This window comes from Oculina patagonica, chromosome 6 (assembly GCF_052425735.1).
Source record: "Oculina patagonica isolate OP01 chromosome 6, crgOcupat, whole genome shotgun sequence".
Classification (NCBI taxonomy): domain Eukaryota; kingdom Metazoa; phylum Cnidaria; class Anthozoa; order Scleractinia; family Oculinidae; genus Oculina; species Oculina patagonica.
In genome coordinates this window covers 15,569,581-15,597,442 of record NC_135763.1, presented here as the reverse complement: position 1 = coordinate 15,597,442, position 27,862 = coordinate 15,569,581, and the positions used below count along the sequence as shown (strand labels likewise).

General features: G+C 37.7%; 2 protein-coding genes and 1 long non-coding RNA gene across 4 annotated transcripts in view; 1 reads left to right on the top strand and 2 right to left on the bottom strand.

Moving 5' to 3' along the window:
* Window positions 1–27,862, bottom strand: part of LOC144655959 (uncharacterized) — a 77,512-nt gene that overhangs the window by 14,501 nt on the left and 35,149 nt on the right. The window lies entirely within an intron of this gene.
* LOC144655963 (uncharacterized) lies at window positions 99–27,862 on the bottom strand. Its single transcript, XM_078516164.1, has 7 exons — window positions 27,716–27,862; window positions 23,121–23,279; window positions 20,215–20,305; window positions 19,128–19,234; window positions 14,124–14,229; window positions 3,217–3,256; window positions 99–1,639 (listed from the first exon to the last, which is right to left on the bottom strand). The coding sequence occupies exons 2-7, from the start codon at window positions 23,264–23,266 to the stop codon at window positions 1,302–1,304; spliced, it is 828 nt and encodes a 275-aa protein (XP_078372290.1). The 5' UTR covers window positions 23,267–23,279; window positions 27,716–27,862; the 3' UTR covers window positions 99–1,301.
* LOC144655972 (uncharacterized) lies at window positions 8,002–11,585 on the top strand. Its single transcript, XR_013571227.1, has 3 exons — window positions 8,002–8,409; window positions 8,532–8,693; window positions 11,176–11,585. It is a non-coding gene; the product is annotated as an uncharacterized LOC144655972 (long non-coding RNA).

Below are 27,862 nucleotides of genomic sequence, written 5' to 3'. Positions count from 1 at the left end.
ATCACCTCGCGCGGGGTGAATATAGCCTCATAAGCCGAGCTTCTCGACCAATCAGAATGCTTCAATTCTTATAATCACCTCTGAAATTATACTAATATTTCATAAACTCATGTCTTTAGATTATTTTTTCTATAAACATCTTTAATTGAACCGTAATGCAGAGCATTCTGATAATTTCAAATACAATGTGAAGAAGGTTAGGCCGAGAAATGATTGTAAAAACTAAGTTTTGATTTATTACAAGAAAGATAATATTAGTACAATATTTCGGCTATATTACAGAGTCATAGTCATGTACTGATAATTTACAAGAATGCAATTTAAATATCTAAGGTAATAAGATTTTTATTACACAATACAACTAGAAATGAAGGTAATCAGAAAACGGATCTAATTCTCTAGAGGCCTTAAACTCTAGCACGCATTACGTTCCTATGTTTATTAAGACGCAAAGGAGAGAAATTTACTACGCTCACTTCAACTCGGAATTTTCCGAGTTAACCAGGTCACGATGTGCTGGAATGGAGTGCCTCTATGATTTGTTTTTATATGTCCATGTAGTTAAAGTCAAAAGACGTTTTACTGTAATTCTTAACTATTTATATATTGCACAATTACGTTACCAGAAAAAAAAATTACTGACTAGATAACTGACTAGATTAGATTAGAAAGTACTATTCATTGGTACTATTAGTCTATATTCATTGGCGTTTCGATTTTTTTCATAACTTTGTCCGAATTTTTCCTCGCCGGCTGAGAAAGGGCTGACACTCTTCGCCGAAAAACCGTGCACTCAGAGAGGGCGAAAACCTAACGCCTCTGCAACCTTGTTAAAAAGCTACCCCAACGAACCGAACCCCTTCTTCCTCTTAAATACAAATGGTTTGGTCACCCCAGTCGCTACTCACAGTTTGTTTACGGAACTTCTATTTTCTCTCGAGAGCGTCGCGAGCGCAAACAAACAGACCGGCGGGCAGATTACAAAACACAGAAGTTGGAAGATTCAACTCTCCGTAAAAGCTCAAACGAAAAGAGTGGAACTCTTTGGTTTGCGATGGTTATGAATGTGAAATAAATTAATTGTGATCAATTTTAGTCTTGGAAGAGAAGGAGAATTCTCCTCTTAATTGGGACCCCGTTACTTCGACAACTAACGAGTTACAAAAACTAGTCGCAGAGGAATTCACTATGGTCTGGTGTCGTAGCGGCTTCTTCTGTACACACTTTTAGAAGGTCTGTGCTCGGCCTTGGTGTAAGGCTTCCTCACTTTGGCAGTGTGATATGGCCACACGATGATGTCCTTAACAGAGGTCGTCTACGTAAGGCTTGATCTTATTGTTGAGATTATCCTTTTTGGGCGCTGCGATGTCGCTACACGTTGACCCTGTCGGGGAAGGCTTGGTTAAGCTTGTAGGGCCTCTTCGCAAAGTTAATTCACTTCCGTCACTTCTATCAGGGAACTCGTTTTGGCTGATTTCGACTACACCGCGTCCATTGTCACCCAAAAGAGGTGGATATTCGTCATTTCTACGCCTTCTTCGAACTCGCAGCCAGATAATAACTAATACAATGATAAGAACAACACCTCCAGCAACACTTGGGATTATTTCCATCATCACAATGTTATCAGGCCGGGGACCTGCACACGAACACGGAAAAATTTGTTACACTCTTTGTGGAATCCCCTTCTTTCTCATAAATCATCTATCCTCAAGTGTCTTTCTAAGACACACTTCTCGTTTATTAAAGTTACTTAAAGAAAGCGACCTTCCTCTCCTATCGTTTGGCTGAAAGCCTATAAAAATGAGCCTCTGCAAGGAGCCAGCCGATTATTTTTCCGCCCTACGCAACTATGGTTGGTTTCTAGCAAGTATCAGTGATTTGCGCAGGTTTTTATTAATGCATGGTAGCTGTTCATTGGCATATCGTATACAGTAAAAACCCGCGAGTAAGAACCTAATTGTTAAGAACTGTTGATCTAAAATTTGCCAGTTAGTCACCCTCTATATAAAATCTCTTTAGCCTAAATTTTCGAAACTGATTCTTTTTTCTAAAGTTGATTGTTAAATTCATTAACTATTCATGAGGGTGCAAACCAATCCCAGCACTGTATTCAGATCACATGTACACAACTATAAACCCCAATACAAATCAAACAATAGAATTAACTTTTGATACAGACTCCTGCTCAGCTAATTAGTATTCATTAACTTTTGTTACAGATCTCTACTGATTCGCATAACAAAACTTCGCATTCAATTTATTGTTTTCATTTCACAAGTAGAATACAATATTCGCGTCCGATCTGTATGGGCGTTTACAATGGCTCGCCTATCAGCTCGCCATTGTATACGCCCATACATATCTCCCACTCATATTTTATCTACTAATTAAAAATGGTTACTTTTGTGAAAATAACATTAGTCCACACTCTGGATCCACTATAGAGACATCTATAAGACATGCTATAAGCCTTATCATTCCAGTTGCAATGTAAATGCAAATTTTGAAAATCATAAAATATTATCACATAAATATAAATAAGAATGGTAGGCTTTTGAGTAAGTGAAGCTTGTGGAAATATTTTCAATCTATTCAGGTGGGCGACACAATATGGAGCCAAAGAAACTTTAAGACCATTTCCCCATCTTGAAGAAATGCAAGGGCAAACTTGACTGCCTGATATATGAAATGTTATATATCAGAGAACTTCAGCCAACACTAAGCACACAATCAGACTCAATCAGAGCAAAATTGTTTGTTTAATTTCCTAATTATCACTTTAACTACTTGTCACCTTATCTGCATAAGTGTATACGTATTTATATGCAAGAACTAACGCCAAACATGTCACTTTACAATGACATCCGACGATGTCGAAACGTCGTATATTACTTTCGCTAATATGTATATTGAAAATGGTAGGCTAACATGGGAAAATGCCGGTTATTACTCGCACAAACCTGCTTAACGTGAAATTAATTGGTTTCATGCAGATGCGTCCAACTCATTTGTTTTCTATAAAGAGATAACATAACATAACACAACCCGTACCGCTGGATTCAGAATCAAATGCATCGGGTGTTGCACTGGCTATTTCAAACCAGTGTATTGAAGAAACCTGACACTAATGGCAGGAAAAGGTTATTCTGTTTTAAATGCTAGTTTAAAATAATTTTACATCGTGTTATCTATTTTTTGTATGTTTTAACTTACAAGCATTCGGGCATGCGCACTTATGCGTCAAAGTGAATACCTAAAAAAAGAAAAGAAGCGAATCATACCTTAGCAATATTCTAACAGTAAAATGCTAAACATTATTTTAGATCGGGAAAAGTTATTAATGATTTCCGTCTATGTCAGCTAGAGCAGTTTCAATTGAGTGTCGTAAAACCAAAACCAAAGTAATTACTCTGGCCAACCACAAAGGACACAGAAAATCCAGTCAACCAATCAAAACTCAAAGCAAATACATGTAGTTGGCACGAAGCGCGGGAAAACGTGCGCGAGAAAGTCACGATTGGTTTTGGTTTTACTCCTGATTGGCCGAGAAAGTGGCGCGAAATTTTTAAACCAATCACTAAGCGTAGTGAACGCAAAACCAAAGCACACGCAAAACACTTTCGACATTCAAGTGAAAACCGCTCTATATTCATGTCTTATCGAACAATTTCAGTTGGCAAGCTTTCACGAAGCCGTGAGACCAGACCACTAGGCCAGGTTGTTCGAAAACCGATTGACAAGTCAATCGGCGCTGTAAATGAATCTTCTATAAAATTGTTTTTAATTGTTATCTTTTGTGAAGTTTTATATAAGTCGACGTAAAAACTGAAAGACAGAAAACCTGACGGAAAAGGTAAACAACTAAAATTCACGTTAAGCCTAGTTTGGCTTAAATGTGCAATGTGGTATTTCGTTGAAGCGTACCAAAATCACTCAAATAGGTGTTTATCGCAACCTAAAATAAACGGCATGCAGTGCATGCAGAGGCGATGACATTTAAATAAATATCTTTATTATTTTCAGAAAATTTGTTAAAAAAAATAACGTACACTAAATGACATGGCAATTGACTGTTCATCAAAATCGAAACAAACGTTGTGTTATCTCCTTGCGTGACATCTCGTATAAGCCTGATATATGATATAAGATAAATCTCTTGAACGACCGAGGTCAAACGCGGTCTCGCAATAGTTTTAAACAGAAAAAATTGCAGAAGAAGTCTGTTTACTGAATCTGATAGAACTCGCCAAATATAATTTGACTCTTTCGTTTATATTTTGAATAAGTCCTTTCTAACTTTCAAGAAGTACTTTGCTTTGTGTTCTTCGCGGCGATTTCTTGTCCTAAACTTGACCATTCTCGTCCCCATCGAAAGGGCTATAAAGGCGACGAGAATGCAGATAAACGTGTCGCATGTGTTTAGTTACCAATCCTCAACCTCGAAAACTCATCGCCGAGAAGAACCTGGGGACGAGGGTAATTCTCACACCAAACTAGGGCCACAGCATAAGGCGATTTGTCATCGCCTAAAAAGTTGGTTCGTGGCTGCAATCGTCGATATATTGCAGAGAGAGAACAATAGGAGTTTAGGAGGGTCAGTAAATATTTGTCAGAGTAAGTTAACTGCGCTATGCATTATGTATCGATATGTAGACGATGAGTTGTCCCTCGTTTTTCTCAGGTCAGTGAAATGGGCCCGAGCGATAAAATCACTTCGCACTAGGAATTATTATTATTATTATTATTATTATTATTATTATTATTATAATTATTATTATTATTATAATTATTATTATTATTATTATTATTATTACAAGTGAAACCGGTAAAAACAATATATAATTATATATTCCATAGAAAACAGGAAAATGTGAAAAGGTTAAAAAATAGATTAGTCTGAATAAATCTGCAGCTTACAGTACTTTTATAAGTAAATGCCTACTTTTATAAGTAAATGCCTACATACTCACCCCAAGGATGGTCAATGGAAATTCCGAAGGGGAGGGAGGGCGCAATAGCCCAAATTTTTAAAATAAAGTATGAAGCTAAACTGAAAGTTCCAGGGGGTCGGAAGGGTCCAATCTTGGGGAAGGTATGGATATTTTTGGAACCACACATTATAATTAAACTGCCATAAGGTCTGGACACACTAGGCGACACGTCCCTGCAACACGCCGCGGCGACAGTCGCCTAGTGTGACATGCGACAAACTGTGTCGCTGCAACAGAATTTTGTCCCTGCGACGTGTTGCACGAATTCAAACTGGTTTGAGAGCGCGTCATGTATTTTCGCCATATTGAATATGGAAAACTAGTTTGCATTCCCACTCTTCCAAATTAGCTGTTTGTGCACCAAACAAACACCTTCTTGCAGCGACTTAGTTGTAAGCAGTACACATGGAGCGACTTGTCGCCGCGACCTGTCAAGTCGCATAAGTTGTCCCGACCTTTACACTATTGAAGACACTTAAGCCTGTGCTAGAGTAAATTTATGGTCTGCGATAATAATTTCGTAAATTCTCTGTAATTTCATTATTTTTATTGAAACAAAGGAGCAATTGTAGAATACCCCGCCATTATTCAACTGCTCCCGTGGTCCACAGTCCACAGTGAAATTTTATTGTTAAGTTATATTTCACTCATAACGCAGTCCGCAGTCATGCAGTCCATTGATCAAAATTGGATTTAATTGTTATAATCGCTTGCCACCGCGGTCCACAGTCCCATAGTGTTTTATTTGAAAATAATACAAAGTCTGCTAATCGCCTGCCACCAGGGCCCGTAGTCCCGTAGTCGATTCTAAGAAATGCTAGTAAATGTTATAATCGCCTGCTACCCCGGTCCGCAGTCCCGTAGTGGATTTAAGAACAGTAGATATCCTGAACACAATATAAAGGCTAACCGCAAGCAACCAAATCGCAGTCCGTAGTGTACCCAGAATTCTACATGTTAACAATATATAGTGTTGCCCTTACAAATTTAGATAGCTATCCGTGAACAGGCTAACCAAAGTGCATATTAGGCTAACCGAAATGAATAAGTAGGTCTCTCTAAACACAAAACATTCTGTCCCATGTGTTCACTATGGGACTGCGGACCACGGTGGCAGACAAGAAATGCGTGACTACGCAGTGTCAGGCAATCTAAACACCAAACTTTTTGTGACGGACCGTGGACCGTGGACTGCGGTGACATTAAAATCAGTTCAGCATGAAATAATTTTTGATATTTGTATGGTGACTGCGGACTGCGGTGGCAGTCATTTCAGTTATGCAAAAAAGTGCCGGGGTAATCTACAATCATGCCAAAACAAAATAGTTTTGTCATGAACCTAGAATGGTTTCAAAACTTACATGTAATAAAGTGTCAGTATTCACATGTAGCCTTATTGGGTTCTGGGATGTTCATATTACATATAAAATAGCTATAAATGTCACTAAAGTATATTCAGGTTTAAACTGGCAACATGTGGGAATCAATCATGTGACAATTTTATTACATTAACACAATGTGTATTTTTGAGTTCATTTTGACTAAGAGAAAGGTCATTGCACTCTTCAAGTCACCTGTAAATAGAAACAAAACAAACAAAAACTGTTTATTTTGATGAAATTGCTATTTTTCCAGCATGCAGACTGTATATTGAATGGCCTTTTTCAGTGTGTGAAAAAAAAAAAACTGACTGCTTTCATGTTGGGCTAGTGGATTCAATAATTTTTTCCACTTGCTAGATAGCCAAATGACATTTATGGATTTTTATTTGTTGTTGTTGATCTTTCCAGAGAAACATGGGACTTTGGGCAAGCATATAATGGTTTCACCTTGCACAGTCTACCTGGGTCAGGCCAGGAAGAAATCAATTTTCTTTGCACCCTTCCTTTCATTAATCATAATTTTGCAGAAAACAATGTCAGTCTTCATCTGAATTTTTTACATTGCTAGCTGTAGTTTAAAATGCTACTGAAGGCCATCCAACAACTGAAAATACATGCCTTAAAAAAATGTCAAACAGCTTTTTTATAACATAGGCAAATGTCTGGTCAAAAAGTAGATCTTTTAAAAATGTCTCAGGTAGTGAATGTGTGAAGAGAGGAGGATGGAAATTGCTGAGATTGGCTGAAGAGATCAATAACTGCCTGAACTTGTTATAATCCATAGTTTAACTCACCAGCAATTCAGAAAGTCCTCAGTTCAGAATTCTGTAAATCCTGTTTACAAATTAGACATTCTAATAATCCCACAAATTACCTGTATACAACAAAATGCAAAAGAAACGTCAATCTATGTCTGGCAATACAATACACATCATGGAAAGATAGAAATTTAAACTTCAGAAATGGTCTCATTTATTTCTTTGCGGCCGGAAATGACCACATGGTCAATATTTTGACAAACATTTCCTCACGTATAAATAATTAAAGGATGCTATTCTTATTAAATAGAAGTAGCTTAACATTCAGATGACAAATACATGTATAAATAACAATTACATGCCTCGACGTTACTATGACACTATCGCCTCAAAATCTACAAGATCTTTTCGGCTTTAATTCCAGTGAGCTAAGACCAGCTTAGTTTTAGTACGATTCTATCTTTAGCACTTTTATTAATCTTCACATAAACGCCGAAGACATAAGCTTAAGCCAGTCTTCAAAATGAAATTATAGTACAGTGAGAAACGCTTACCTGAAGTGACCTCAAGTCTGACACTGTCTTAGACACTGTTAAAAATGTTTGTGCGAAAAGCTTCCACCGTTTCTCCTCATTCCATATTCTTCTCCAGTATCGGGAATACAAATAAAGGATATCGAATACCCTTTGTTTCGGGACTCGTGATCGCGTCAAGAAGAAAGAACATTGACAAAACTATCCTATAGAACTCGAAATTGCAAAATCAAAACACTAGATCGACGCCATTTTGAAAATGCGCCCGCAATACGGACCGCGGGGAATCCGCAAGCAGGGAAGCAGGGGGGACAAGCACATTAAGACAAGCACATGGGCATTTTGTCTGCGCATGCGCCAGATAAATCAGAATTCCAGATCGTCGGCGCCATTTTCAAAGTGTGAGCGCGCTTCGGTGGATTTTCAGCTGAGTGATCTACGCACTTGGAAAGCTTTCATGAACAGATATGAAAGAGAATAACATGTTTACATAAACGTCTAACACTATGGATACTCGTGGTGTTTACCGTGTCTTCGGATGAGGATATTTTGACGATCAAACTGCGAACAAAACAAGAAAAATCCGCCAAACAGTGAAGTTTGACTTTTGATTTACGAAAGTTCAAGATGTCCATAGAAGACGAAAGACACCGAAGGATAATCTCAACATGTTGAGGTTTTATGGGCTTAAATCATTGGTTATACTGTTAAGACGATCGTCAGATACACGGCTCTATTCAAGGTAGGAAATTTGGAATTTGATCTGATTTTGTTTCCACTTCAAAGCGAATTTGCATTTTCTTTCCAACCGCCCCCAAGTTTCAAATTACTCCAGACAACATTGTCTTTCCTTTCTCTTTACAGCCGTATAGGACTCCAGGCTTTAAAAAATGTTCCAGTGTGCAAGATTTTAATCTTCTTATGAGAGCTTTTGGTAAAGTTTAATTCGGCAAATTTTAGTAGTTTTTCCAAGCCGTGGATCACAGAGGTCTTTGGTCTTGCAGCTCTACAAATCTTTTGCACAAGGTATGTAGTGATTTACCTTTGCCGTGGTTGCAGTCTCGTTATGTCACACTTTGACTTAAATTTATTTTTTCCTTCGTTTTAGTGGGAATTTTGTCGTTGCATTTTTTTGCCTTCAAGTGCTCTCTTGAGTAAAAGCAAGTGAAAATCTCTTTTATTTGACTCGCCCCCAAGTTCCGCAATGCTATCAAGACTTTCTTTGCTTGTTCCTCTTTCATTATGTCTAGTTTATTTATCCAAGAAAAATGCCTGCACCTTATTTTGTGAAGCAAAACTTCTGGCGTTTGCAGTCGAAGATGGTCATTCTGTGTACGAATATGTAGATTTCGAACCGAATGGCGTAAGCTTTATTTCATTGGAATGCCTCTTACTTGCAAACGACTAGCAATACATAGGAGCTCGCTCGATTTTTATTTTTTAATGACAACGGTAGTTATGCAAGGAAAATGTTTGGAGAATGCAGTCTGGTTTATAGCAGAAGGAAATGTTTTAATTTGGAACAGTTACAGTCAAAGTTGGCCTTTGAAGCTTAATAAAGCCCTTCACGAAGAAATTAAGAATTTTGTTGGAGCTTGAGCTGAAACCAATAATTCATTGCCTTATTGCAGTGTGTGAATATTTATTTTAAAATATTGTACTGTTACAAAAGAGTTGACAACAAAATACTTTCACTGTTCCTTGTTTATACATGTGTGAACACAGGTAACCAAAGCGTACTATGAGAGTTTGTATGGATGTACTAAGAAGGCTTGTATGGATTTGAAATAAAGTTGAGAAAAATATCCCTTTTTACCGGTGAAAAGTTATAATGAAACTTTAAACCTTACCTGGTGTCACGTTTATGTATTTCTAGTGCTTTAGAAAGTCGTACGCGCGATTTTCGTCTTAACCGTCTGTTGCGTACTAAAAGAAAGACAAGGTAGGAAAGCAAATTCGAAAGGCGAACGCAGGCCTCTTCGAAAAACTCGCTAAAAGTACCTCAAAACCAGACCTACCTCGATCTTTTCCCTTCACGATCCAAGAGCGATAATTATTCCATCTTTCTATGTAATTGAATTGCATTCAAGTTGAAGTTTGGAGCCAAGAACTTCATTTGAATTCACAACTTCGGCACAAATCGGGCGCCATTAGGGCCGTGAAATTCAAATCCGAGCACCTAGCTAACGGTCGAGCCTAGGGCGAGTACAAAATCCACCCCATCCGGGGGAGACAGAGGAGACCTCTTGTAAGCACCATCTCATGCTCACTACAACCACTATAAGTTATTTTTGTAACGGCGGGTAAACCCAAACGTCAGCAACCCATTCAATCAACATTCAAATCTGTGCACCGTTCCGAACGTTACAAAAATTAACTTATAGTGGCTGTAGTGAGTATGAGATGGTGCTTACAAGAGGTCTCCTCTGTCTCCCCCGGATGGGGTGGATTTTGTACTCGCCCTAGGCTCGACCGTTAGCTAGGTGCTCGGATTTGAATTTCACGGCCCTAATGGCGCCCGATTTGTGCCGAAGTTGTGAATTCAAATGAAGTTCTTGGCTCCAAACTTCAACTTGAATGCAATTCAATTACATAGAAAGATGGAATAATTATCGCTCTTGGATCGTGAAGGGAAAAGATCGAGGTAGGTCTGGTTTTGAGGTACTTTTAGCGAGTTTTTCGAAGAGGCCTGCGTTCGCCTTTCGAATTTGCTTTCCTACCTTGTCTTTCTTTTAGTACGCAACAGACGGTTAAGACGAAAATCGCGCGTACGACTTTCTAAAGCACTAGAAATACAAAAACGTGACACCAGGTAAGGTTTAAAGTTTCATTATAACTTTTCACCGGTAAAAAGGGGTATTTTTCTCAACTTTATTTCAAATCCATACAAGCCTTCTTAGTACATCCATACAAACTCTCATAGTACGCTTTGGTTACCTGTGGTGTGAAATCCTTCTCTGTTCTGTGCAGGTGATATTTTTTTAAAATATAATTTTTCTTTTGATACAAAGTGAATACAAAATAAATGTAATCAAGTTAATTCCAGAATGAAAATTATACAACATTGGTACGTTTGCAGAAAAAAAGTAAATATTTTTTAACTGTTAATAGCCTAGTCCAAGTTTACATGACTACTGTCTAATTTCTGTCACTTTTCCTGTCCAAAAACAGTGTTTTTCTTTAAAAATTAAATTTTTCAGCACATCATGGGCAATAGGTAAATTGCAATAAATACATTGAGCAAATAGAGGCATACCTCCCTAAAAGAAGCCTACCAAAATGTTCATACATGTATTTCTAAAACACAAAATCTTTTTATAATAGCTTTTTGCCAATTGTTTATTTACATGTACCGGTAAATGCTATTTTGCTGTTTTGCCATTACATCATTGCTTTTATTTCTTAGACCTAGTTAACACAGCCATGTTTGCTCTGTGCAGCTTCTTGGAAATACAGTTTTTAAGAAGGGTGAAAAGAAACTAACAATGTGTTCTCTATACTGTTTTAGGGAATGCACAGCAGGAAAAATTGTTCGGACCGTTGACAGAATGGATGGCTGCAATGTCAAGTTCGAGGGCAAGCTATCATAAATACAACTTTCTCCAGAAACTGAAGTAGATGGAATTGAGTACATGGAATGATCATGTGTAATAAGAGAATGTTCCTCAAGGGTGTTGACCAGATCAGGAAAATTTGCAACTTATGAACTTATTAACTGACTGGTATATAATTGGTCTACAGTAAAACAGGCAACTGGCCATGTAATCTCCAGGCTGAATGGCGACAAACGTTCTCATATAATTACCTAAGCCTCTCCTAAGCATATGCAAATTAAAATATATACATTCAAAGGGTTATCCTTGTGTGTTAGCAAACCCTGTAGCACATTTTGATTAATAAATGGAACTGTTTCTGACACTGCTGTTGTGGTATTACCAGTTGTATTTTGTGAGTTAAGGGGACAATCTACCACTGTCAATAACATTGTAGTGGATTGTCACCTTAACCGTCCAAATTATTGTACTATTCATGACCATTTTTTCGTCTTTTCCCTATGCTGAAAGAGAGCACAGAATTGGTGGAACCATAAAGTATATGGCAGTGGTTATGGTTAATGCTGTTGCTTGCCACCCAAACTCTTGTAGAGCTGTCATTCTCCTCATTTTTTTTTTTGCAACTCTTAATTCTTGCACTTTGAAAAAACGGAGCACTAAGAACAACCTATTAAAACATTTTAAAATACAGAAAGTAAAAACACTTAATTATACCACCGCATTTTATTTTACCTTTTATGAAGGGAAATGCAAAAATGTGGCCTGGTAGGGTAAAATGGCAGAGGAGTGTCTGTAAGCAGTGTTGATCCCTTCTTTAAGTTTCGGATAATTGTCTTGTGTGAGCAATGATTCTTCCAGTTGTAAGCAGAGGGATTTTAAATGTAACTTTGTTTGCATTTTTGCATAAAATGTTTACAAAAAAACTGTCATGACAGTGGGAATCATCTGAACATTCTCCATGGACTCTAGCATCTTTACTTAGAAGAACCAAACAGAAGTACTAACAATTTGGTCTGTAATATTCAAATTTAAGGAGTGTCAATGCTACCTTTTAGCCACCCTTACTTTGTCTAAATGCCATATTTTAAGCCATAGTTTAGCAACCAAACAACAACAAGGTCCTACTTCGCTACACTTGAAAGGCAAAGGTTACTTGTTCTCTAAGAAAGTAGTTTTCTCCAGGTAACACTACAACATCTCTAGCACTATTCAGTTCAGCTTCGTTCAGTTCAAATTACTGCGACTTTTTCTACACATATCGCACGGCTGTTCTGTGATTTTTTCACATTTTTGGCGATTGAAAAGAGAAGACGAGACATGAAAGAAGTTCTTTGCGATCGCTGCACTAGCCTGTTCCAGGCGTTCGGTTAGTTGGGAAGCGCGAAAAACGGCGCCTTAGTCCCCTCCCCATTTTTTTGCTCGCCGTTTCTTGCGCCGCTTCCCAACTAACCGAACGCCTGGAACAGGCTATCGCTGCACGGACCGCCATGTTTATTTTTAAGCAGGCGCGTTTCAGCGGATAACTTCATGAAATCCCATTTGCTACACATGCGCAGACAGAATGCCCCTCTGCCCTGGGGGGACACAGCTTAAACTCTCCCCAAGCGCCACTCCTTTGTCTGAAAGAAATTACATTCAACCTCGCTCAAAGCAATTACAATGAAAAGAAACTGATCACGCTATAATAAAGAGCATACACTTAAGCCTTTGGCAAAATTTTCTTTTATTTCAAATGCAAATGGTCGTTGAGTAGGAAGCCAACAAACTTTTCAATTGTATTTTTTACTGCCGTGCTTTTTCACGAAAAAGTAATAATGGCCATTTTTCAAAACACTATTTAAAAAACTACAACTTTGCTCAAAAAGATCCTAAGAGAAAGGTTCTAGTAAAGTTTTCAAGCGAATTTAAAAATGTGATCCGTTCTGGTCACGTGACCGATGACGTCATAACAATGAGATTAATTAAAAACTACTTCACATATAAGTATCTTCCAACATGTAATTTCTTGTTGCCTCGCATTTAATGCAACGCCAGATACGCACTTGTACCCAGACTCCCATTTTTTGAAAATTGTGCATAGCTACCTTAATTTTGACATTTTGTTCGGTACCTGGGCAGTCCGAAATGCCTCACACCAATGTGCTTCAAACTGCAATGACTGCTTTTTTAGTAATAAACTATTTTCGTCACAGTGAGCAAAAACGAACTTCTGAGTAAAGTCACGTGACTAATGACGTCATCAACCTACGACTTATACAATAAGTAGTTTATGGTAAGAGTTATTTCTATACGACGTACTACTCCTGCTGACTTCAAACTGACCAAGTTATTTGGCATTGACGATTTTTCAGTTGCAAAGGATTTTGGGAAGGTTTTTATTATAATTATATATTGTTTTTATAATTATTATAAATATTATTATTATTATTATCATTATTATTATTATTATTATTATTATAAAATATTATAACAACAACTTTATTTCACATAATATTTAAAAAAAGGTACACACGTGGATAAAAAGGTTATAAAAATTAACCATAGCGCAAAACTATTTACAATAAACGGTTCTGTGATACAGTCGTTTAAATGAAAAGCAAAATATGTTAAATAGAAAATGAATAAAAGCTTGGAAGCGTTTAAAACTGGAATGAGCGGTTTATTAATTTTATTATTATTGTTATTGTTTGTATAATTATTATTATTATTATTATTATTATTATTATTATTATTTTATAAGAGATATGACGCTCTCGCGCGTAGCGTCTCCTTCGAAGTGAAGCAAACACGTGTTGTCCACTGGTTTGCCCACGGAACTGTAAACATAAGGTGTCGAAATTGTTATTTATTCATTTATTTATTCATTATTTCTACTTTTCAATCCATTCCTATCATCACTCACCATGACAGTGGGACCTGTACTTTTTAACACTTTAAAGATCCCTTCTTTCTCGTCTAGATCACACTTTAGTAGCACAGCAGGTTTCCAAGCAATTCCCTCTATTGTCCTTAAAGGTCAAATGAACAGAAATTTCAAAATGCCATTTTAACCAACCAAGCACTAAAACTATCCATTATTGAGTAAAATTAAAAAAAAAATGCTTTCCGAGCCTTAACCCTATTCAGACCGGGCTTTTTAAGCAATCACAATGAAACTTTAGGGATATATATTATGTCTGAAAATCTATCTTTTGGTAAACGTTACGTGTGATGATGACGTCACATCACGTGTCAATTACATCATGATGTCAAAACAGATCCGCCATCTTGGATTTTGAATTTTTTCGAAAACGTCAGAAAATTGCCCAATATTACTGCAAAGTACTCAAAATCAATAAAACTGAGCTTAAAAATTATAGAAAGGTGAAAATAACTGCGTTAAAATTATTTTTCATTGATAGAAACACGAAATTTACAAATTTGGGAAACATGCCTGTCAAAATGCCGTTGCCATGGTGACGTCAAGTTTCTGACACAACAAACTATCCCAGCAAATTATTTCCAGAAAAATTTTAGAGCACTTCCCTTACAGCAAATAATAGCGGAGCTCGGCGCCGCGAGCGGAGCATCCATAGGCAGGCAAATAGTATCCTATTGAACCGAGAAATTTTGGTTGTCGCCCCGTACGTACGTACGTATGGATTAGGCCTGGGGACGAGGTTGCCCTCCCGTGGCTAAAGAAAAGTAAGGAAATTACAAACAGCAAATAGAGCTCGCAAGGCAAGACAAAATGTACACAAGGGGTAAAATTACAAAGCGATACTACACAGCAAAATACCTGAAAGGTTTATTATCCAACTGCTCTATTTTGTTAGTCTTTATTCATGTGTGAGTGTATCGAAACCTTTACACCAAAAAAAAAAGGTCTTGTTTGAACGCTGCACGGTTAAATTCAATGTATTGGTCTCTGGTCGCATGTGAACGTTTCAGTTTGATCTAAACGAGGTTATATTATGAAAACGCGGGAAAATTTGTTGCGCGGTGTTCACTGTGTAGGCTGAATGAAAGCGAGAGTATAAAAAAGAGCTACAGAGAATCGATTCTTACCGTAATTTTTCTCGCACGATGTCCTCAAAAGTCACCTATATTCAGTGAAATTGTAGATAACGTTTGAGTTGTACCATGAGACCCGGAATAATTGCGAAAGATATTCCTTGTGCACGTCCAGTTTGCTTGTTTCTGTTGTTTGCGGATGACTTTTCGGCCGTCAACATCAAGAATACAATAACTTTAGCAATGATTGTGTAAAAACGAAGCTAAACACTGCATGGATCAAGTCCGCTGAAGAAAGATACAGGAACCTGGTGCAAGGTAACAACCTGTACTGAATTGCTGAGCCTGATTTTATTACAAAAAATTTCATGATGTTTATAAACTTAAGCTTACTTTCTGAGCGCAGTTTCGATAAAGTCTGTGTCGGCAAAGTTTAGATCTTTCCGTAACTTAAGCTTATAAGCTTTAAGCTTTGCCCCTTTCAGTCGCTTTAACTGTGATGTGTAGTACATTTAAGCTTACGCTTACATGTCAGTTAATTCCTTTTGTTCCCCTAAGTTGGTTTTATTTGCTATGGATTTACCGATTATCTATTGCCGTAAGTTGATTTTCTTTGGCCGTCAATAAAGTCGAATTCTAATCCTTTGCCGTGAGAGTTTATTTCTTATTGCTGTGAGTTTATTCCGACTTTTAGCCTTACATTTTCTCGGCGGAAGAAATTCATACAGTATAAGTGACGTCTTTCGAAGTGCTAAACGACGACAAAGCAAAACTTAAACTAAACTTGCTCTAAAAAAACATGTTTACCCCATCTAGCTCGAGCGCGAGGTGAAAAATACAAACTGACTCATACTTTTCAAAGAAGTTCAAACAATTATTTTGCTTTAGTATAGCCCACTTTTATACTGAATAACTTCACTGAATAGAGATGATTTAGTGTACGTTTAAATTTGTTTAAACTGTGCAGATGGTAAGAAATAAAAGATAAGTTTTAAATTTGCGTACGTGACTTAGGGCCCGGTTCATACGTCGCATTTCTGCCGTGTCGAATTCAATTAAACGAATAAATTCGGCAGAAGTTCAACGTCTGAATCGGCTGTCGAATTTCTGCCGCACGTTCGAATAGTCTTGTCGCATTATCCGACAGAAATGCGACACCGATTCAAACGTCGCATTTCTGCCATGTCGAATCTAATAAAAAAATACACATATTTTGCGTTTGGATATATAGTTCGGCTAGCCAGTAAACACAACTTGCAGTATAACCTCCAAATTAAGTGCGACACAAGTGCGACGTATGAATCAACAGTCGCATTTCTGCTGCACTAGATTGAATTAAATTCGACACGGCAGAAATGCGACGTATGAACCGGGCCCGAGCAACCCATTTCAGTGCGCTGATGTTAAGACAAATACAGGAAAGAAAAGTAAGATAGAATATGCCCACAAAATATATTGATGTCATTTTGTATAAAGCAAAACGATAAGAGAATCGTAAAACTATTTTCTATTCTTAGAAAGCAGAGAATAAACTCTTAATTAATTTTTAGGCCATTAGTTGTTCTGCCTCGAGATTATGGTGGATTTACATTTGTCTTGACTTGTGGTCCACCGTATACATTAAAGCTTTGACCGCATATTTATCAAAATGAAAACATTGTAACTCCAGCTAAAATTAAATAAATTAAAGTGGAGCTCCGCTTGTTTTGTCTGTGGCCTTAAACGTGCTAATTCGTCATTCGTCAAGAAAAAAATTGTTTGCTTGAAAATATGCAATCTGTTCTGGAAAGCCGTTTTTCTGAAAATTGCGTTAAAGATGCACTGTCAGGGAGAAGCCTTTTAAATATGATAAAGACGCAAACACAAATTATAACGAACAGAACAATAGCTTTCTCATGCGTTGTGCATCATGTAAATTTCTGAGCCGTTCTCTGCAAAACAACTACAGACACTCGCACGCAGTCTTTGCAGACGGAATCCTGAAAGGCTTTCATTTCAAACAAATATAGCAGAATGCTCAAAAAATCAAAATCAAAGCGGCAGACGCTCTGTAGTTAATTCATTATTCTTCTTTCTTGCAGAATATATTATTGTTACTTTTGTTACGTCGATAACTACCAGTTCCGTCGTTAGTGTGTTTGAAATAGTTTAACTTTACTCAACCGCCGCCTGGTTAGCTCAGTTGGTAGAGCGCCGGACTGCTGTGCGGGAGGTCGTGGGTTCGAACCCCAGATTGGACCAACACTCAGGGTCTTAAAATAACTAAGGAGAATGTGCTGCCTTTGTAATTTCATCTGCAAATGATTAGACATTCCAGTCTTCTCCGAAAATGAGAATTCTAGTCTTCTCCTGTATCTTCAGTCTTATAACAGGGGACGTTAAAGAACCCACACACTATTCGCAAAGAGTAGGGCACGAAGCTCCCGGTGTTGTGGTCTGGCCTTTACAATTGTGTAGTAAAATTACAATACGTGTAAAGCGCATTTGAACATATACAAATGAAAAATGCGCTATATAAATGCATTATCATTAGTTAATAACTATCATTTTTAACTTTCTCGATTTACTTCCTTTCTAGGAAATTTACTTCCGCTTAGACCTAAGAGCATGCGCAATAAAATACCGGAAGACCAAGTTTCTGACCTGAAATCGACCTGAAAACGATTTGATCAATCCAGAGTCCGTCCCATACCGCTGACCGACGGACCCTGGGCTCGTGATTGTTTCCCAGAGTGAGTTCCGGCGACCATACCGCTGACCATCCGCTGACGGATCGGGAGCCCACAGAGCGGTAAAACGCAGCAAGCGTGCGCAGTTTCAGTGTAATTCCCGCCAAAATTTTCCATACAAAGTCTTAAATTTTCCGAAAACTTTCGCTTTAAAGCCAAAAGTTAACGCCATACCTGGAAAGGTAGCGTTTGTACGCCGCTTATGGATTGGAAATTTGATAATTTATCTCCACTGGGTTTCCCAGCTTGAAATGTTCTTTCACCGTACTATTTCTTTAACAATTTCTTACAAAACTTTACCTATTTTCAAGTCAAAAGTTCGAGGCGGCGAAGTCCGGATGTGGCGTCAACTTTAGCGTTTGACCGTTGTGAAGGAGCCGGGGGACACTCTGGGCTCGAGATTGTCGCGTCTGTAGACATCTGCCCATTTTCTTCAATGTATCTCCAACTGCAGTCATTGCAGGGAATCTTGTAGACAATATTTGTTTGGAGGTGGCTATGGCTTAAAGGCCTAAAGGCCGGGACACACTACGCGAGAAGTCGCTGCAACATGTCGCGGCGACAAGTTGCGGCAACTTGTACCTCGTGTGACATGGTGCACTTTTTGCGACAATCTTTGTCGCTGCGACAGAATTTCGTCACTGCGATCATTCGCACAAATTCAAACTAGTTTGAACTCGTGCAACTGATCGCAGCGACAAAATGAGCGAAAGCAGTGTTGTTGCAGGGTGCGACAAAATATAAATAAACCAATCAGAGAGCGTCATGTGTTTTTGCCTTATTGAATTGAAAGACCGTTCACATTCCCACTCTTTGAATATTGCTGTGTGTGTGCAACGAAAAAACGCCTTGTCGCAGCTACTTCTTCTGAAGTAGTACACACGGAGCGACTTGTCGCAAAAACCTGTCGCTGCGACTTGTCGCCTAGTGTGTCCCGACCTTAAATTTTGGCGAAGGGAATTCCTGATGTAATGTTCTGTGGGATCTGGTGATGACTCGAATTCCATTGTTTCGAAGTAATCTTAAAATGGCTCGGTGAGGCCAATAATGTAAGGCAGACAAGCGGAGTCAAAACTTGTTTCTGATGGCTAGGCCCACTTTAAAAATGGTTACTCGTCCATTTTAAACTTTTGGTAGTTTATTAAGATGACAAGATGGCTTTACAAGTGTAAAGTCCGACTTACGTAGAATATTGAAGTTCAGGTATCGTAGGTTGTTCATGCAAACGAAACTTCCTTGAGCTCTGTGTTCCTATTTTTTTATACGACTGATCTGGATGCCACCTACAAATCTGAAACAAAATTAGGGGATTGGTAATTTAAATAAATAATAGGGTCAATCAGCATTATGGTGAAATATCTCTCACTGCTAAAAAATTATCCAGCTGTATCAAGTTCCTTCTTTAAGCAGGCATTCGTCTGAGGGGGGGGGGGGGGGGGGGGGCGTGAGAAACTTGTGCAATTTAAAAATTATTGGATCCGACAGCCGATTTGATCAGATAATTTAAATAAACATCCTACTACCTAACTAAACTACTTAATAGCTACAGAAATTACACCTAATTACACACTAAGCTGCTTTTCAAGGATGCCGTGTACAGAACTCATTCAAATCTGTGGTGACGCAATTTACGTTTAAAATCTCTTACGGGCACCGCAGATCGTGGATCTTGGTGATAGGCTTTTCCACATTTAGGCTCCTCTATAAGAGAAGTTTTTTTTAATAATTGGTACGGAGCTGTGGAAGAGCCAATTTATTTTCAGTATTCCTTAATCGATAAGAAGTGATGTCTAGATCTCAGAAACTCAGGAGTCATCCTATGTACAGTTTTGTACAACATATTGGATGTCGATACTGATGCCTAATGCCTAATGCTAATACTAGTGCCCGGAACAAATTATACTAGGCCTAATGTCCTCATCTTATGGAATTTTCTCGTCCAGTTTCATTAAATTGGACATAATTTAGTCACGTCACATGTACTGAAAAATGTTTACTCCAGTATTGCAAAATATCGTGGCCGTATCAACGCAGCGCTGGTACGGCGAGGTTCAACTGTACTTCTTTGTCAAAATCTCTAGTCTAAAAGCAAGGACCACTTCGTATCCAACGCACTCTCCTAGAATAATTCCGTAAAAGAAAAATGTAGGGTTCCTACACTGACTTATATCGTCGAATGAAGGGGGAACATTATTTTTCACTGCAACATCTTTTCGAAACATCTTGTGTCTGCTGTCTTGTTAGTGTCCTACATTTGCTATATAGACTTACTGCGACATCAAATTGGCAGTCTCCCAGTGTGAAGGATGCGCATGGGTTAAAGCTGTACGTGAATCCATACTCCTCACCTTGATCCTCAAATCTGCTTGGCAAATTAAAAGAAAACATTGCTAACTCGCTATTGATACTATACGGTCCGCACTGATCAACTAAGCATGCAGTTATTCTCTATACCCCAATATTTTTTTCACCTTGAGTCCTATTTCCCAACCCCCGCGCACCGTTTCACAAAAACACGAAAATTTATAAATGGAAAGCGACAGAGGAGCCTACTTTTCCCGAGGCTATTAATTGGACAAAAATATGTACTAAAATTATTTATATCTTATTGCAAACTTCTGTGCTACTGTTCAAATTAACTTATGAAAAGAAATCATTTCTAACAACACCAAATATCGAAAACAAATTTCGAAGTTCCACTGAATTAGTATTAAGATTATAATCACAAAATAGCTACACGCGAGATTTTACCTATAGTTTTCATGGTTTTCGTGAACAAAGGGCAATATTAGGTTTAAATGGCAATATAAGGAATAAACTGACGCTTTATTCCATACTTATTTCAAATAAAATGTAAAACAGTATTTAAACCTTCATCAGTTCACGAAATTTACTCAGTGATCATCCGTTTGGCTTTCGAACTGGTTTATCCTGCACTTCACAGTTAATACACCTCTTTCACTCATGGGCCTCGGCTTTGGATTGCGTTAAACTAACTGACGTAGTTTTCTTGGATTTTGCTAAAGCATTTGACTCTGCGTTCCATAAATATATTTTGGCAAAGTTACAATATTTTGGAATAAAAGGTAAAATGCTACTTTGGTTGAGTGACTATCTTCAAAATCGAATGCAGAGAGTAGTCATCGACGGTGCCTTCTTCGACTGGGGACATGTCATCTCAGGAGTGCCACAGGGCCTATTTGGGGCCTCTGCTCTTTGTTCTGTATGTAAATCACATTCCGACGACTGTATCCTGTTCTAGTGAAATGTTTGCTGATGACACGCTGCTTTATAACTCCGATTCTATTGATACCGTTTCCGCTCCCGTTCAAAGAGTGATTGATGTAATTCATGGTCTCTAAATTTGAATGTCGACAAAAGTGAATTTATGAGAATAACGCGATCAAAGGCAGAAACTAATTGTTCTTATAATATCATCTCAACACTATTGAAAAAAGTATTTTCGCACAAGCATCTTGGTATTACTTTCTCTAATGACCTGCCTTGGAAAATTTATTTTCCATCCGTCGCGGCAAAAGCAAACCAAGTTTTGGGTTTACTCAAACGTACTTTTGGTGGATGTCCTGAGGCTATAAAAATTGGGTACATATCTATGATTCGTCCAATGATTGAATATGCGTGCCCTGTCTGGAACCCCCATCAGCAATATTTGTCAGATAAATTAGAACGAATACAACATAATGCTTCGAGGTGGATTTTTGGCAAGGACATTGCTTATGATAATAGACTGTCTAAGTTAAGATGGATGGATCTGAAAACCCGTCGTTATTTCTTAAGCCTTGTGCAACTTTTTAAGTATATTAAAAACTTATGTAATGTAAAAATAGGAGATTATGTAACGTTCTCCACTGGCCGCACAAGGTAATCCAATGGATATAAAATATGGAAACCCTATGCACGTACAAATATCCTTAAGTATTCTATTTGGCATAGATACATTGATGACTGGAATTCCTTACCAAATAATGTTGTCGAAGCAGCCAATGTTGTTTATTTTAAGAGGCGTTTGCGCAAGTTTATTACGAATCAATTAAATTAAGTTAAAATAAATTTTATTAAACCTATTGAGACCGAGCATTTTTGGATCTTCTCTGACCGGGGGGGAGGGGGGTTCGGAAGTCCCCTTATGCAACTTTCAGAATATTTAAGCAATCACAATGAAACTTAAAGTATATATAGTATGTGTCCGAACATCTTTCATTTGGCATACGTCGCGTGGAATGATGACGTCACAACACGTGACAATTACATCATGATGTCAAAAAAGCCGCCATCTTGGATTTGCCATCTTGGATTTCAAATTTTTCCAAAATGCCAGAAAACTACCCAAAATTATTGCAAAGTACGCAAAATCAAAAAATCTATGTTAAAAACTCATAAAAAGGTTGAAAAATAATTGTATTTAAGTCCATTTTCATTAATAGAAACACGAAAATTACAAATTTGGGAAAACATGCCTTTCAAAATGCCGTTGCCACGGTGATTTTAAGTTCCTGACACAACGTCCAGTCCTACCAAATTATTCCCAGATGAATTTTAGATAAACCCACAAACTCTGGCAGGGTTTGGTTAAATCTTGAAAAAGTTATAAGTTATAAGTCAGCACTTATGTCCAGGATTGAACGCAGGTATTGTTTAATGAGTACTTCATGTTTGACTGCGCTGTTTGACATTTCCATATTACTTCATATATGATAGATTTTGGTGTGTTTTGGTGAACTTTTATTAATGAGGACACTTTGTGATGCCTGTCATGAGGAACGTGCATCTCATTAGCGTTCAATCCTGGACATATCTGAAAGCCAGCGCAGGCCTCAAAAGCGCCCCCCCCCCCCGGTCTGAATAGGGTTAAATTATATTAAATTAATTCAAATCAAATTATTTATTTATTATATTTATTGTATATATTGTATAGACGTATATAGATTTTATCTTACATTTTTTTGTTATAAATATTTTATATTATATGTTACTATTATTTTTTTAGGGGGTCGGCTCTATCTGAGGAATGGGTTCCTCCTTGCCGACACCCTTTTGCAATATTATTATTATTAATTGCAATAAAGTTGTTATAAATAAATAAATGAATAAATAAATAAATAAACGTCCATTCCTACATTACTACACTATTTTTATATTAAAATGGCTTTGCTCACATTGTATTTTGTAATGATGCAAGGTTGTAAGTTTTGTCGCCCAGAGAGAAAACACAATCAGATTCCCCTTGTGTTCCTTGGTATTTCATGGAAGTATACAGAAAGGCCGAGTACATTAACCAGCTAACACAGCTCCTGGAAAACATGGTGCAGTGGCCACTAAAGAGACAAAGAAACATCCTGTGTTGAATAGTTCGTTGCCCCCGCGGGGTTTTGGCCCAGAGGCCAAAACCCGAGGAGGCATCATTGTAGTCAGCGCGTAAATAGAAGAAGTACTTACAGTATGAATATACAGTCGATATTACCAGAAAAAGTGTCGAGTTGGATAAAATGAGACCGCTAATAGTTTCGGGAGTTGATGACATATCAAGCTTTTGAGCCCGCTTGAGGTTCTGGGAGTTGATGACATTGATAGAACCAAGACATCACTCTCAATGGTTGATTTCATTGGCTGATGGCTATAACATTTACAACGTCATTTCTGGCGCATGATATAATTGGTTGATAGCCAGAACGCTTTGATTTAATGTAAATACTCGCGGGACCTTTGCGGCATTGAATTGTCAACACGAAGCACATGCATATGGTCTGCGGAGGTTGTTATCATTTGCGAAGTAGAATCTTCGGTTTTCAGAAACACTTTTGCAAGAGGCTTTGCAAGATTGGGAGGAATGATGTAAAACTACTACCGCAAAGATCTTATTTGCAGTGACTCGCAGTCACACGAATTTCAACCACACAATTGACAGCGAAGTTACTTACGGAGAAAAGTGTTGATCAGTCCACCTCCGGACAAGTTTTGCAAAACGACATGCGGCATCAAGAAAAGGGAATTCAAAAAAGATCTCGAAATAATGAAGATGAATTTTTCAACAATGACACGAGCATGGGACAAAGAAAAAAATCTGAGTCCCCGACGGGAATCGAACCCATGGCCTCCCAGATACCGGTTGGGCGCTCTAACCAACTGAGCTACGAGAGTATCTCGTAGCTCAGTTGGTTAGAGCGCCCATGGGTTCGATTCCCGTCGGGGACTCACAATTTTTTCTTTGTCCCATGCTCGTGTCATTGTTAAAAAATTCATCTTCATTATTTATCACCGAGCTTAACATTTACCATCTTTATTATTTACAGATCTCGAGATAATTATTAAATTAAGACTCGCGGCGGGCGTTTGCATTGACAGAGGTGTGAAATTCTTTTTATCGCGGCCTATTGTCATATATTAGATGGGGTAAAAAGGAAAAAACCAACGTAGGAATTTAATCGAGTTCATAGGAAAAATCCCAATTATACTAAATTCCGAGGTGAGAGATTCTTTGGGCATCCTTTCGACTCAGCTGTCAAGTTGACTATATTTGCTTGGGCCCTCAGCCCAAATAATAAAAAACAGTTGGGCTCAAATGGTAATTTTTAAACGTTTTTTATATTTTTAATAGTTTTTCCCCGCTGAGATCACTCATTACAGCAAAACATGGAATAATGATGTCAGGCTGTTGCAGTCGCGTTCTTGTAATTTAATTTACGTTTATCTTTAATCTTTCAGATTTATATTTGCATAATTTTGCTTTGTTTTGTTTATTCACTTGTCTATTAACCGTATATTCTTATTCCATCTTGAAAAAGAGAAGGCCAGAAGCCATTAGAAAACACGAGCCGCCAGGGAAATGAAGTGAAGTGAATACTTTATTTACCCTCGGATTGTAGAGTAGCTTTTAACATAGCTAATATCTCCGAGCATTTTAACAGTACAGCGGCACAATGGGCAAAGGCCAGACCACAACACCAGGAACTTCGTGCCCTACTCTTTACGATAAGTGTGTGGGTTCTTTTACGTCCCCTGCTGACCATAACACTGAAGATGCAGGAGACGGGGCCTACGGTTTATCGTCCTTATCCGAGAAGACTAGAATATCTAACCATTTGCAGGCAGCATATTCTCCTCAGTTATTTTAAGACCCCGAGTGTTGATCCGCTCAGGGACTCGAACCCGAGACCTCCCGCACGGTAGTCCGGCGCTTTACCAACTGAGCTAACCGGTCGGCGGTATTTTCTTCATAAACATCCCGAACCGAAAATTGATTTCTAAACAATTGAGTAGAAAGAAGAGCCAAGACATCAAGTGAAAGAGTTTACTGTAGTAACGGATTTAGAAGAAAAAAAACTTATTAGCAGCGGGGGCAGCCGTAGTGTAAACTATTTCTAGTTAATTAACAAAGCAGGAGAGCCGGATAAGAAGCCCGATTCTCCCCAGTACGGTTTCGACCTGGCTCAGTGCTTCAACAGTAGAACACTGATTAACTGCAAACTTTGTAATTAAAAAAATAGAAGTGGAAATGAATAACTCAATAACATAGCCTTCAAAAATGTCCGGAAACCGTGTCCGAATTTATAGCAAAATTCCAGAGTGTGACGTCAGTTTGGTTGCAAGAGTTTCTTTACGTTCATTGATTTTTAGTCACGGAGGAGAAAAAGCGCTTGTAAAATGGTCAATTATTTCGTTGAATTCTCAAACTTTGAAATCTGTAATTCAAGTAGTATTTTTGAATTATGCAGAAACAAATTCCCTTCATATGCACTTTAAGAAAAGTAAAGGTTTCAATTTCAACTGAATGGCTTATTTCTTCCATTTTGAGATTGGAAGCTCCTTTTGCCACACATTGTGGCAATAAACATTGTTCGTTTATTTTGTACTCCTCTATAAAATCGGGTGGCCGACATCAATTCGGACCGCGAAAGTTATCTGATGCCCTTATTCCAATTTTGTACTACCTAATGAGACTTGTCCAATGAAAGCGCTCGAATATGAATGATAACCTTCACTTAAGGTGGCTTACTACAGCTTTATGGTGAGCAAACGAGCAAGCTTTTAACTCCTTTGTAAAATGTTCAAAAATGTATTATCTTTCTTTTATTACTGTTTGTTACAGAGTATAACCATCTTTTGCGACATTTGAACGATAAAAATGCAAATAAACAATCAATAAACAGCCAAAATGAAAGACCGAGTGCCGAGAAAGAGGGACGTGGCACTAGTAGTTTCAATAGCGTTTTTTCAAAATCTACAAGTACGACCCCACCTCAACATTTCAAAACTTACAAATTGGCTCTTATTAAGCATTCATTTAAATAAAAATATGTAAGGCAGAATTTGTGCTATTTTTAAAGGGGCAAAATGTCAGATTTTTCTATTTTGCAAAAAATGTGGCTTACAAATTTTTATTTTATTTTGCATGAATGTTTATTCAAAGCCAATTTGTAATTTCTGAAATTTTGAGATGGGATCGTACGTGCAGATTTTGAGAAAAACGCCATTGAAACGATTAGTGCCCAGCCCTCTCTTATGCTCCCGGTCATTCATTTTGGCTGTTTTTTGATTGTTTATATTAGCATTTTTATTGTTAAATGTTGCATATGATGGTTGTACGCTGTAAAAACAGCAATAAGAGAAAGATAAAACATTTCTGAACATTTTAAAAGAGAGTTAAAAGTTGGGCTTATTTACCCCCTCAAAACTGTAGTAAGGCACCTTAAACACGATAATTTTTAAGCTGTTATCTTGTGGGGTCGTGTAGAAATAAAAAAAAAATATTAAAATAAGGTCAATAATAAAAATATGAAAAGTTAAGTTGAATAGATGTCGAATATTAAAGTAATTGATAAATGTTTTGTTATGAACAGTAATAAAAGTTAAAGGAGCTGCGTCACGGACAGCACATTTTGAAAAAATTGGCAGTGTTTCAAATTTGTCGTTCAAAATTTTTTTATTTTTCCTTTGTTGATTTTATATGTTAAAAAAATCTATTATTATTTTGAGGTTCCCTTCAATTTGAATGGAATCAGAAAAATGACTTAATATGCCGTGACATTGCTCCTTTTAATATTGTGCTAAAAAGGTTAAATATTGAGAATGCAAGCGGAACGAAGATTGTAAGGTATTCTCAGAACACAAATCGAACGTTTTTAAGAAATGGTGGAAAAAGGAAACAGAAATCTCTCAGGAAAGCACCCTTCAGATACTTTTGTTGAAAGTTGTTTGATAATTAAAAGCTGTTTCCTTTTTCGACCGACCTTTGAGCTCAGGACGGATTATTCGGGGAAACCCCCATCGAAACACAATACGTGGTCAACTATTTCACGCAATACATTATAGACCATAACATGGTGCAAGGAAAAGTTTTCAGGCTCTTGCAATTATCCCAATACTCTTAGCAGTTTTTCGTATAATTATATAAACTGTTACACTTAAAGAAGGTACAAATATTGATAAAATTAACTTTATTCGAGCAAAACCCGGAAACATAGGAAATAACCAATGAGAAGTATTGATTCAATGTTTACTTTCGCGCGTTCTACTTTAAGATTTTACAACGACATCTCTTCGGCTCCTGAGTAATTGTCGTCGAGTTACCTCTAATTTGAAAGAAAAAGGTTGTAGATCATTTCAACATTAGGAAACTTGTCGTGTTCTTTAAAGCACAGCGACATTTAATGAAGACCGAATATAAAGCCAAATCACGTGAGGATCTTGTGCCGATCTCGTCCTGGATAAACATATATATATATTCGACCGATATACAATGACAGAAACTTACCCTGCTCAGGAATCACTCTCAATGTTTATAATAAATGTCTATTAATCAGTCTTTCCCCAGCAGTATGGCCCTGAAGTTGTTTTCTTTAACTTTCAGAGGCGGAAAGTACTGCGCAGTTATTTCCATCCCTCTGCTCACTTAGCTTCA